Below are 13,044 nucleotides of genomic sequence, written 5' to 3' on the forward strand. Positions count from 1 at the left end.
AATAATAAAAAGAAGAAGAAGAAGAAAAAGCGTTTTTTATTAAAAAAATAAATATTTAAAAACGAGTAAGAAATAAGTGCTAATATATGATATATAAGAAGTTTAGGTGTTTTGACGTTATGCTGAAGCATGGCGGTACAGTAATTTCTGGTTAAATGCTTACACACGAAACTAAGTTAATGAACAATGACGATTATTAAAGTGATGAAATACCGAACAGAGTTGTGCAATGCAATGCAATCCCTTCTCGACTTGCCTTCCTTGCAGCTGTTTCTACTTTAAATAAACTTCACTCGATCAAAGTGATTTTTTTTTTTTTTTTTTTTTAAGAAACCATAAAATATTACTCAGAAAGTCTTCAGTGTATGTTATCATTGCGTTAGAAACTCATTCGCCAATTTTATTATGGATCTACTCTGATTTAATCTTTTTACCTAACAAAGACGTGGTAAAAGATGGTCGGTGTTTTAATTTTTGAAGGCCCCGCGAATTACGTGTACTACGTTCGTTGAGTGAACGGTAACTTTTTGTTAGCAAATCACGTAATATTGTGATATTGTCCTCGGAACAACAAGCACCTCCGCAATGTGTGTATAAAGCGGCTTCGAAATGATTTATACACACATTTCTTAAACAATATCTAACTTCGGATTGGTATATTCCGGACCTTGGAAGAGTGTAATTTTATGTTTAGAACCATCAGAGAACTCGCAAATAGATTATCCGTCCTCTCTGTTCGTTGGACAAGCTGTAACCTCATGCATGTTACATTAGCCAATCTTTAAATGTTTGAAAGTTTTCGAAAGGCATTAAATTTTTTTCTTATAACCTTGTCAAGAAAGTTGTAAACCTGACTTGAAAAACTATTTTCAAGCACTTCTAAAACAGTAGGGTGTTTGTCGTTCGTTGGTTCGTTTATTTGCTACGGAAATGGTAATGTTAAGTTTATTATTGTTATTATTATAATTACTTTACCCAGAGGAACAAGTTCTAAGATTAAAGCCTTAAATCACTAAAGGTAAAGAGAGTTCAACGATATTGTTAGACCCAATCTTAGTTTTCTAGTGCGCATTACATTACGCGGATGTATGTTCAAATTCAAAAGGATTTACAATACATTCGCGTTTTATTTTACCAACGGATTCACAATCATTTTCTAAATCGATTTGAGTTAAGTCTGTCCCTCAGTCCATGTATTTTTGTGTCCAACTTGGCACAAGGGTGAACATTATTCAATACAATGCAATTTGCAAAATTTCTTGCGAAAAAATCGCTGAGCAATAGCGTTTTCATATTAGTCGACGGAGGTATATTTTATAAACTCCACTTCAAATAGAGTTTCCCATGCAAGCTGTGTCTTTACATGGAAACAAAATACCATTATTAGCAATTTAGCACAAAATTAATGAAGAATTGCCTTAGGCCAACTAGCGTAGCGTATGTGACGTCGAACTTAATCTGTTGTAATGTTTTTACTTATTTTCATTTGACTTATCATAACCGCCATTCAAGTATTGATCTACTTGCAGCAAAATATCTCGTTCTTAAAACTCATTTATTAAATAGAGTGCAAGCAAAGCCTTTGTTTTACTCTAAGGTTTTCGAGATTGAGATTCAAAAACATTTTACGATACACCATTGTTTTAGTCGAGCGGTTGCAGCATTTCCTTTACCGATTGAAAATATCTGCGCACCTAAGTTGAAGTAAAGCATTAACTTGGTAAACATTAGTAATATTGGCTGAGCAGCTTTCTACAGATACAAAGTTACCTAAAAATTTCTTTACAAAAAAAAAAAAAATTAAACGAAATTCCTCACATATATACACTTTTTCTCTTTTACGCTTAAAGTAAAGTTAAGCGTTTGATCTGTCGTTGTCCTCGATGAAGGCATTTTTAAAATATAAGCACAAACACCAGCTAACACTTAAGGTGCAATATCACATGTTATCGATGGATGCAAAAGAATGATATGGTATCGGTATCTACGGCAATTCTTCTGCTTACGCAGTAGGGTATCCATTTTCATCGTTATTCTTAGTAGGATTGCGATCTCGTTTCATGCCAACACGTGTTTCAATTGAGAGCCGTTCAACCATTGATAAGATTGTCGAAGAAGGCAAGAATTTTATGATGAATTTTTTAAATTAAGTTTTACTTAACTTGAAATTTTTCATTTTAAATAAATAAGTTTTAAATGAATGCAAGTGTTTTTTGAAAAAGCGAGTCATGCTTTCGAATATTTCCGTCAGCAACAGATTTAGTGATAGATATCGTTTTAAAATGCAGCATAAGGTGCTGACAATCGATTCATTGCTTTGTCCTGAAGGACTTTAAGGACACTTATTATTTGTTTTGATATCGCAAAGGTTTCATATCTTCCAGTTAGTACAAATAACAAAATTTTTTATACACTACTACTGTCGTGTAGAATATATTAAGCTTTTCAAATGCCCAACAACCAGATCTAGAGATAGACTTACGTCTTGTTATAATGTGAAGTTAGTCTGGTGTGACAGTCTGTCTGTCTGTCTATCTATCTATTTGATGTCTTTTTACTCATCTAAGCCTATAGAGAGCAATTTTCGTGACATTTTGATACAATGTTATGTTTTGGCCCAAAGTCAAACCTTTTTGGAAATGGACTAGATCGGAACACTAGATTTTTACAGACACTCTTAACACCATGGCGAAATCGCGTAGAGTAACTAATGAACTACCTTGCCCGAATATTAAGTTTTAGGTTGTTTTGTTATTTAATATAAATTTTTGCATTTTAAAAGGCAATTGATAAAATTATTTTACCTAAATCATTTGGTATTAAAATTTCCTTCTATAGTTTCAACACAAATACGTACCACTTTGTTCAAAAATGGAATTTTTTTGTTTTAAATACAGGTGCGCTTTAAAAAGCAATGTAAACGTTTTTGTTGGGTTTGTAACTGTGTAATTAACAACTGATAGAAGTTTCTTATCATTTGTTAATAAATGAAAGTGCCTTTTAAAGAATGGCAGCTTTGCTTAACGCCGTCCTTTGACCTAAACGATTACTACAATGGACCCGAAATGTTGTAGAAAAAATAATCACACAAAAGCAACATAGCATAGGTGAATAGATGGCTTGCTCGTGTAATAATTTTATTAGTCAGACTTGAAGCATTATGGCAACGCATAGAAACGCATTAACGTTTGTTAAAAATGAAGAGGTATTTTGCCAAAAATTTGGACTGTTTCAGGAATTGAGTTGCACAAATGACATTGAAGGCCTAGATAATACTCAGTGCTAACTGTTCGACTCTTTCTTATTAAGGAACTGCTTTTGAATGAAATGTTTTAACTTTTATTGACGTTGATCTTGGCTTTAGCCAAATATTCGAAAAACATTCTAAGTTTTAAACCAACAAGTTGAATGACATAAGACTGTTATCCCATTTTAATTCGTAGTTCTTACGCTGCCTACAGTCTTGAAATCACGACAGATAAGTTTTTTTAAGGCTTTTGCAAACATAAGTTGTCGTCAATATCCGCCTGAGTGGCCGAGTAGGCAAGAGTCTCGACTATCAACTCAATGGTCGTGGGTTCAAATCTCAAGTGCGGTAGAGTTTTTAATAAAAGCCGATAGCCCTAGATGCTAGTGCTTTAAGACTTTAGTCTTAGAATTTATTCTCTGGCTAAGTTTATAATAATAATAATAATAAAATAAGTTGTCGTCAAACAAATCCATGAGGAGAGAAGAGAACCATACTAAACATAGCATAAACACATTTATGTATACTTTTGTGTTGTCTTGAAAGGAGAAACCTCTCAAATTTGTAATTATATCGAAATTGGAAGAAATTCTTTTAAATTAATTTGGCTTTACTTAATGTCAGTCTGTTGATAAGATATTAATGGTTGCTTTTTTCCCCCTCACAAATCTTCAGGTGTTTGCTTATTACCATTATGCGCACGCGCAAATATGTACAACAATTGTGTGATTGTGTAAGTGCATAAGCATAAGTGCATTATTATGGCAGGTGTATACGAGCCATGTAGCTTGAGAGCGAATAAAGCTGTGACATATTTGTATTTCGTACGAAATTGCTGCAAGGAGAGAAATATTTTATATATATATATATATTCGTATATGTAAACCACTTAATGGTAGATTTCCTTTTTAACTAAACATATCTATTAATATAAAGTTACAATTGTGCTGCTTAATAAAATAATTCCGCTCTCTCTTATCAGTGTGAATGCGCGAAAATACGGACGGATTGCTTTAAAAATTCCATATACATGTTCTCATCTCGTACGGTTAAAGAAATTGCTTATCTACCGGAATCATAATTGCTACGTTCAACTTGGTCTAATATTCTTTAGCATAAGTTAAGCTTATAATCGATCCGATATATAGAATATCCTTAGAGCAGATTATGTGACATTACATTATGTTATTGTGCCTACGAGATTTTTCGGTATTAAATTTACATAGGCAAAATATATGTGTGAAGTAACAGTGTTGATATCATGTTATATTATAACTATATAAAATAAACTGGTTAACAGTGAAGTTACCATATGCTTTATTAAATGCCGTTATCAACGTAAATGACATGTAAAATGAAAATAAATTTGCAAATCAATCAAAAATGATCAAATAACGATTACCGAGAGTTCCGATATAACTCGAAAATATACGCTTTATAGAAACAGTTTCTTAATGTTCACTTTTTATTTCTATTTATTATAAGCCATAAACTTATATAGGTGAGAAAATTATTTGTCGTTTTAATAAACGATTTTCATAGGATTTTTCCCGTAAGCATCCTCGCAACCATGGAACTTCTTCGATGTTTTCGCTAACGATTCCTACTCCTATCTTTTTAATTTAAAGGCATATAACAGATTTATTGCAAACGATCCTCGCATAAAATCCCCATATTTTCCACCATTCTCTGCACTTAACCATTGCACTTGTCAATAGCACTTTCTTTCTCCTACTCCTAAAAGCATTTAAAGAGTCATCAAAGTATTTCAAAGTTAACGGCAATGGATTCCAGTATTGTGTTGCACGGATAATACAACGTTCGGTCAAAAAGTTAGATATGCGTGGTGTTAATAGAAAAATGCTTCTCCTTGGCTTAGAAAATTGTAGAAGTTCGATCAACAAATTTGACGCTTGCAAATGAAAGATATTTATAGCGACCGACAAAGTAAATTTTAAGTAATCATAGCAAAAACAAAAATTCAAAAAACCATGAATAAAAGGAGAAACGTACTCGCTGAGTTTTTCACGTGTAATGCACTTGATAATGAGTTATGTATTTCTGATCGTCATAATATTTTAAGTGAATTTTGCAAACGTCTGTCCGTAGGTCCATCTTTCATTTGTCGAAGATACAAAAATCAAAACAGAAACACTTGCAGCATTTGTTCTTAACCGGTGTAGCCAATGAACAATTGCGACTGCGATGGTTAGATGTTTAGGAGAAATGCTAATTAATGCAACCTAAATAAATATATTTAAGCATTTTTATGCGAAAAAACTCCCAAATGTTATAAGAGACGCGATAAAGTGAATATTTCGTATTTCTCTTCATCAATAACTTTATTTATTTTGATCCCTTACATTCCGTAGCAATATAAATGGCGAGATATAGCTTTCTACACTCATTTTCGCATCTCATATATTCTTCGTAACAGGCCGGCAGGAATAAATTGATCAAATGACACTTTAATAGCTATCCCTGGAAAGTTATCCTTGGAAAATTCACGATTAGTTTTTTTTGACGATTGTGCTTCAGATTCTGGGAAAGTTATTGCCAATCTCTAATGAGAATAAAGATCATATTATATCATTGTTGAAGCAATTCGAAGCCATTATTGCAGTACTTCTTAGATCATAAGGCAATCCTCACACTAAAACTTCAAATCCGGTCTGTTATTTATGAACTTGAAAACTTCACCTGTAACGTATAATTTAAAGTAATCTACCATTCCCATAATTGCGTAAACTATTAGTGCATATAAAGTATATGTTGAAAAAGAAAGAGAGATTTTTTTATTTAAAAAAGAATACCAATGCTTTGAATACCAATAAAAGCAAAACATTTTTTTTTTTTCTTCATTGTTAACTGATGATAGATGCTGTCTGTCAATCGGGTGGAAATGTGTTAGGGCTTTTTTTGTAATAATTGTAAATTCCACTCAGCAAAGTTTTAAAAATGAATCAAATTATTGAGCAAAGAATATGTAAAGCAAATATACTGCAGTTTACCATAGCGCAACATTAAATGCCCTACAGCACCTTACAGTTTTCTATATAACGACTTTTCAAAATAAGACGTGGACGGAAGTGGTCAAGAAAGTAATTCGAAAGCTTGTCTTCTTATAGAATTCATTAAAGATTAAACACAATAACGCAAGACGGACAGACGAACTTAGCGATTCAGGATAATGCATCGACTGGTGTAGTAAAATTTGGATATATTTCAAGTCAGTCCGGCTGCTACAAACAACCGCACATACTTTATATACCCTTGCACGACAAGTGGCGTATGGCATAAAAATAGAATTGCTGGTGTAGGTGCATTGAGGACGGGGAAAAAGTGTACTGAAGAAGTTAAGATCATTAATATCAAACAAATCGAGGATTTTCTAGATATTCGAGATATTGCAGATATGATTGGAATAATTCATCGATTCCAAAAAACATTTTGCACTTGTTCTCTTTATCTTAACATTTTATTCCGAAATAACGGAATAATTCTTCAATTATTCTTCCCAAAAAAATTGGACCTTAAGAGTGTATGTATATGACATGGCTGCGAGTGAATATTTTCGTTTCCACAATTAAAATAAAACCGCTTCGCGATAACTATTTTAAATCGGTTTACCTTCAAATCGAATATTTTGGCTGCTTTGAAGGCAACACCAAAGGGAATACACGTCAACTTACAAACTCACAAGCATGAATGACATGAAACTTCTGTCAGATATTAAAGATATTCGAAACGTGCATATATCTGTACCCATCATGTTTAACCACAGTATTAACACTTTCTCGTTGAAAATCAATTTACAAATTAAATTCGTTTACAGAAATAAAAGTGAATGAGAAGAAGAATTGCAACACGAAAGAAAATAAAAAGCAAAAATTTGTTTTTAATTATATGCAATAGAGAACAAAAGAACAGCAGATTTATTCAATGATTAGTTCCTTTATAAAAACCAAAAATCCACCAACAAAAAGACATCTACCTGTAAAATCAACAATATGCTGCAGGCATTAATGAGAATATTCAGCATTTCTGAAAACATTCCTTGATACCAAATTTAACCAATTTTACCAAAATTACCTTTTACAATTGCATATATATATATATATATATATATATACATACATATAGATATATATATATATACATATATATATATATATATAAAGACAGAGAAAGACTTGTATCGGAAAAGAAAAAAATAAAAGCTAAGAAAAAAAAAAAGAGAATCAAAATAAAAATAAAGTCACATAGCGATAAATAAATTTATAATCAGCATATCGTTTAATTCATATCGGAAAAGTAAACGGAATTCCCTCATCCATTTATATTCATGTTTATGTGTCCACCTATTCGCCTATTCGCGCGTTCGATTATTATTATAAATATTCAATGAATTTCAATCCGGCCATTTTACGCAGTAATCTGATGCATGCAAAAATCATGGAATGGACCAACGATGATGCTCTCGAATTAATCGAACAGTATCGCTCGCATACAGAACTGTGGAATCGTGCTGATCCCAAGTACAAAGATAAATTGTGTCGCTTTCGCGCATGGTCGGAAATAGCTGAACGTTTCGGCTGCAGCAAGGCTGAGGTCGAACGCAAAATGAACGTACTGTTGACACAGTATCGTCGGGAAAAACATAAAATGTTAGTCAAATTATATCAGGGCATACAACCGAATCCCTCTAAATGGTATGCTTTTAAAAGATTCGATTTTATGGAAGCCGGCGGTGGCAGTTCGGTAGGCTCAATAAGTGGTTCAAACAATGCACATGGCGTAAGTGTTGGAAGCAGTAGTAGTAGTAGCGGTGGCATTGCAATAATAAATAATTGTGGTAGCAGTAACAGCAATTGTGGCAGCACACCGCACAATAGCAGCATCACAACGAATGGTCACCACAATGCGGCAGCAGTTGCCGCTGCTGCTGCCTTGAATGGCTTGGCTGCCGCTAGCTACGAATCACCGAGTGCTGCTGCAGCGTCAACAGTGCCAACAACATCGCACCATCGCCGCATGAAAAGCAAAGAGATGAAATATTTTGGCGCGGTGAGTATAAGTTTTAAAATTCAATTCTGTTAAGTTCACTATTATCAATGTATAGAAATTATTTGCGAAAGGGGAAGTATGCAATGCGCACAAAATTCTCATGTATGGTATGTTAAGAACTTGAAAATTAACTCGTAGTAAAAACAACAAGAACATATATATGAAAAAAACAAAAAGTAATAATTACTGATAACGTGTATAAGATATACCTACATATTATTTATGCATATAGCTATGTTTGTTTACGTACACCACTAACTAAGAGAGATACAAAAAGACAAAAGAGTTTCTTCGTGTATTATAAGAAGAATCAACAGATAATAGAATGTTTAGACTTTTTCTTTCGCAAATCTTTTTAAAAAACGAAAAAGTTTTCAAATTCGAAAAAATTTCTTTTACCAAAATTTTTTCAAAATTTAAGTGACTTCACTTTGATGTGTGCACACATCAAGCGAAATATCTTTAAAAATAGTTTTTACCTACGACTCATTAGACCTGCTCGTCGCTATCATCTTTACAGTTATACTTGTTGTTGTAGTTACTTTTATTCTTCTACTGAATTTTTACTTCTTCGCTCGTTATTCTAATCCGTATTGACAGTTTATGTTATTCATTAAAATTATCTCGTGGTGTTTAAAATATTCGAATAAGCATTACAAACTAAGTGTGCATAGCCTTCTATATAATACGACGTATTAGTACCCTACATATACTTAACATAATTCATTTGATTTTTCTATGACTTGGTTACAAGGATACGTTGCGTGTGCAAAAATGGGTGTGCAAGTCAGCTTGATGGGTGCAAATGGAATCAACTTGCTCCAGAAACTCCATAAACACCAATTCTTGCCATCAATAAAAAATATAACTTATGAGTTTAGCAGTGCGATCAATTTCCTTCTACACGCATTCAAGGAATAATCGAAGGATTTCAGACACAGTGGGAACGCATTACAATGTCTAGCACCACGGACAGTAAAACGTTGTTTAGATGATGGCTTAGAAAAACGTGGTAGAGGTAGAGCACAGCCTAAATTTTAGACCTTAAAAATAAAGCATGCTAGACGGTCAACAAAACTTTGACGTCTATCCAAGTTGTACCTTCGGCACTCACAAAAGACTTGAATACAATAGTGAAGAAGCGTCATGACGAGCGAATACGCGATGGTGTATGTAACCTGTAGGTTCAGATTGTACACTTTTTGGAGCGTAAAACAAACTTTAGCAGGGGCCTTGTCAATTTGTGGGCCAAAATAGAGCTTGCGATCAAGAGTAACTCCAAGCCATTGGATTGAATCCACAAGATGAATAGAATACACAGATATTTTATATTGAAGCAGAATGACCAGGACCGGGGAGCATTGAAGGATAAGGTGTTAGTCTTACTGTGGTTCATACAACGTATATTATCTTAGACAGCAAACAGTATGGGGCAAGACATGGTCTTAGTAAGGGAAGAGTTAGAGTCATTCACAGAAACAAACTGTTTGTGGTCCACATAAGACTGCAAACACTTTGAAAATAGTTGAATTTATCATACAATAGGTTAAGTGTGTGGGACTCTGTGAAATACTTTTGTTAGATCCAGAGGGACTGAGACAAGGCTCATACCGGCATTGATGTTATTCCTAACGGACTCCGTGGCGGAAATTAAAAGTTTCGAGGTACATCGTCCAGACCGAGAGTCGAATTATGCATCCAGGAGGTAATTAGAGCGATTCAAGAATGAATCAAGTTGTTCCTTCATGATATGCCCCGTAACTTTGAATAGCCAAAATATTATGCTAATCTGTTAGAGATTATTGGAATTGGGAGCAAAAGAGGGAATGGGTCCTATTCGAACTATTCTGCATTCCTTGCGAAAATTTAAAGGCCGTTAATATTCGCGACCTATAATAGATGTTCGTCCTTAGACCAGAAAATGTCAAATGTGATCAAACCATCTCAAAAGTTCCGATTTATTGAAAACGAACCCACATGGCACCAGACATCAGGCAGACACACGGACAGACATGCTTAAATCGATACAGAAAATGACTCTGAATCAACTTATGCAATACACGGTAACTCTATTTCGAGTTTTTCTGGGTATTGCACACGTCTTCACAATCCTAATACGCTCTTATCGCTTCTGATATAGGATGAAAGAACTTATAAGCTGAATGATTCTCTCTAACTCATTGGATTTTGATCCAGTGGAACTACCTTCACTCTTTTAATTTCCGCCATTGAAATTTTTCGATACACATATGCCCAAAGTACGATAAAAAAATTTCAAAAAATTTTGTTCTCTTTGGGTAAGCGAAGTGGCAAATTGATGCCATTTTTAAATTGGTTTAGATATATCTCCCGAAAAATGTACGCCAAGTATGAGATGAGCAACTGTTGTTGATGTCGTATTACATATTTTTACCTCGTAATGATTTGCCTCTAGGCGAAGGACCCTTAGTTGTTAAACTGGATCCGCCATTATTAGAATGCTGTTCCAATAAGTGCAATAGCGAAGATTGTAGCGGCAGACGACAGATAAATATGCCGATAGGTTAATGAAAGGACAGAAAATTTTAATAAGTAGAACTTACTGCATGAAGCATACCAATATCTTCTTATATTCAGATTTGTTATATTGGATGTGTTAGCAGGTAGATTATGTTACTTGAGTATATTATGCTAGCAGTAGGTTAAATCCAAGATTTATTTTGCAATTGCCTACACAACTGCGCTTAAGTTAGACTTTATATTGAAAGTGGTCGAACAATTGGTTCAATCCAAGTCATTTTCCATTGTGTTTGTCTTTGGGTCAATGCACGACAGCATAACAAATTTGGATGAATGAATTGAACACATCAAACACCTGGTCAGACAGACAGAAAAACATACATCGATTCAAAATCAATGTCGAATCGATTCGTAATATAAAAGCGAATTAAAACGTTGCGAGTTTAAAACTCTTAAAGATAATTTGTCAATAGACTTCCTAAGCACGGTAAATATACCCTAGACTATCCTAAAAATCAAAACTCGAGCGAACTTCGGTACGACCTTTGTTTCAAAAGAAGTCGAATAAGAACGTAAAATCACAAACGTTTACGTTACAATATAATGTTCTTCCAACAACAACATAGTTAACTATTATCGATCCGAATAGCAATTATTTCCCTATGATTAAAGAAAATGCTTAGTCAATACCCATTAAAGAAATGTCTTAAAAACTGTAACGAACTGAATAACAAGAAATTTTTTATTAGGACGTAATGACGACCGATCCGATATGATACAAATATTGATTGAAAATAAACTAAAACTCAAAATTTGATCGTTAAACGCAGCCGTGCTAGTCGAAAGATCGTGGGCCTTTTTGATTCGAACATGAAGGTGGTTTTATCAAATATCTGGATAGCAGTTTTTCGGAAATACTTTCGCGTGATTGAAAATTGTAAACGAAAATATGAAATTATTGTCTTCGGTTTTTTGAGATTGTTTCGGTTTCTTCCACATTCTGGACACGTCACATCCAATTTTTAAGCTCGGATTCCTAATCGTGCCTGATTTCTTCCTTCTATTTTCATATTTGCGGCTATTCCAGGAAAATTAGTGTCAAGTTGATCCATTTTGGTAGCAATACGTGTATATAATCAACATCTCCAAAACCACATCAAATGGACCAAAATCGAGCGTAGATATTAAAAGATCTTTTCTTATAAATGCCACCAAAACCAAAAAAATTTTAGAACTTTCCAAACCTTATAATCTGTCATATGTGGTACAATGTTGTATCAAGTTTATGCGAATGTATGCAATACCCGGAGGGACTTGACAGAGAACCCCCATTTTGGTACCGATCGTTTCAGAATTACTTTCTGAATTCGCATGAGTAGCGGAGCGGGTAAGAATCGGTAATACCAAGTCCGTGAATACCGGCTTCAAATCTGAGTGTGGTACAGTTTATTTTCGTTATAGCTATGGTGAGTGCACAGTCGGTAAATGCATAACACTTATCGACTGAACACACACCCACTAGACTGCTATAGCCTCCTACTCTTTCTCCTCTTTCTTACGCGAATGAGCCTTTGGTACCATATTAAAAAAAAAAGCTTTCTGAATCGATTTAAGCTTGTCTGTCCGGCTGTGTTGCTTTCTTGCGTTTAACTCACAGGCTGTAATTTTTGAAATATTTGAATGAAATTTGGTAAACTGCCACATTTTGAAGCAAGAACGAAAGGTATTGAAAATGGTTTGGATCCGACTACTTCTTCAACCACTTGCCATATAAGGCCTTATTGTTAGAAGTCTTCGAACAAGTAAGTGCGGCGTGATGTTGGGTATTTTTATGAGGAATCGCGTCCCGCTATAAAGTTTTTACTTGTTTTGAAGCTCAAAAGTTTGAAAAAACATTCAAATTGGTCCACGCGGTAGTTTTAGTGTTGCGCAAAAATAACAAAAATAAGTACAAGACTGTGGATATCAAATGCTTCGCTCCACTTTGAACATACTTATATCGTGAGTTTTCTAATACTACAATCTTTTCTACGTTTCATACTCAGCAGATGATAGTAACGGTTGCCAAAGGATCGACTTACTTAAACTTTGTTTCTTTGTTATAATATTTTTTTTTTTTTTTTAATCGCTTAATTAAAAGATTTCGTTAAAATAACATATCCAAGTGAATCGGCGAACAATCAAAAATGCAACGTGTGCGAATGAAAGAGCGAGAACTGATGAATTAAATC

The 13,044-nt window shown here is 34.0% G+C and overlaps 1 protein-coding gene across 4 annotated transcripts in view; it reads left to right on the forward strand.

The window, feature by feature from the left end:
• The window catches only part of LOC119634219, a 39,764-nt gene that overhangs the window by 891 nt on the left and 25,829 nt on the right, over positions 1-13,044 (forward strand). For 3 of the 4 annotated variants that reach the window (XM_038028252.1, XM_038028253.1, XM_038028254.1), the window contains exon 2: positions 7,681-8,314. In XM_038028252.1, the coding sequence (XP_037884180.1) occupies positions 7,688-8,314 (627 nt within the window). In that variant the 5' untranslated portion in view covers positions 7,681-7,687. Of the gene's footprint in view, positions 1-7,455; positions 8,315-13,044 lie in introns of those variants that run through there. The other variant, XM_038028251.1, reaches the window with a different exon arrangement.

The sequence above is a fragment of the Glossina fuscipes genome, unplaced genomic scaffold, assembly GCF_014805625.2.
Source record: "Glossina fuscipes isolate IAEA_lab_2018 unplaced genomic scaffold, Yale_Gfus_2 2, whole genome shotgun sequence".
NCBI lineage: Eukaryota > Metazoa > Arthropoda > Insecta > Diptera > Glossinidae > Glossina > Glossina fuscipes.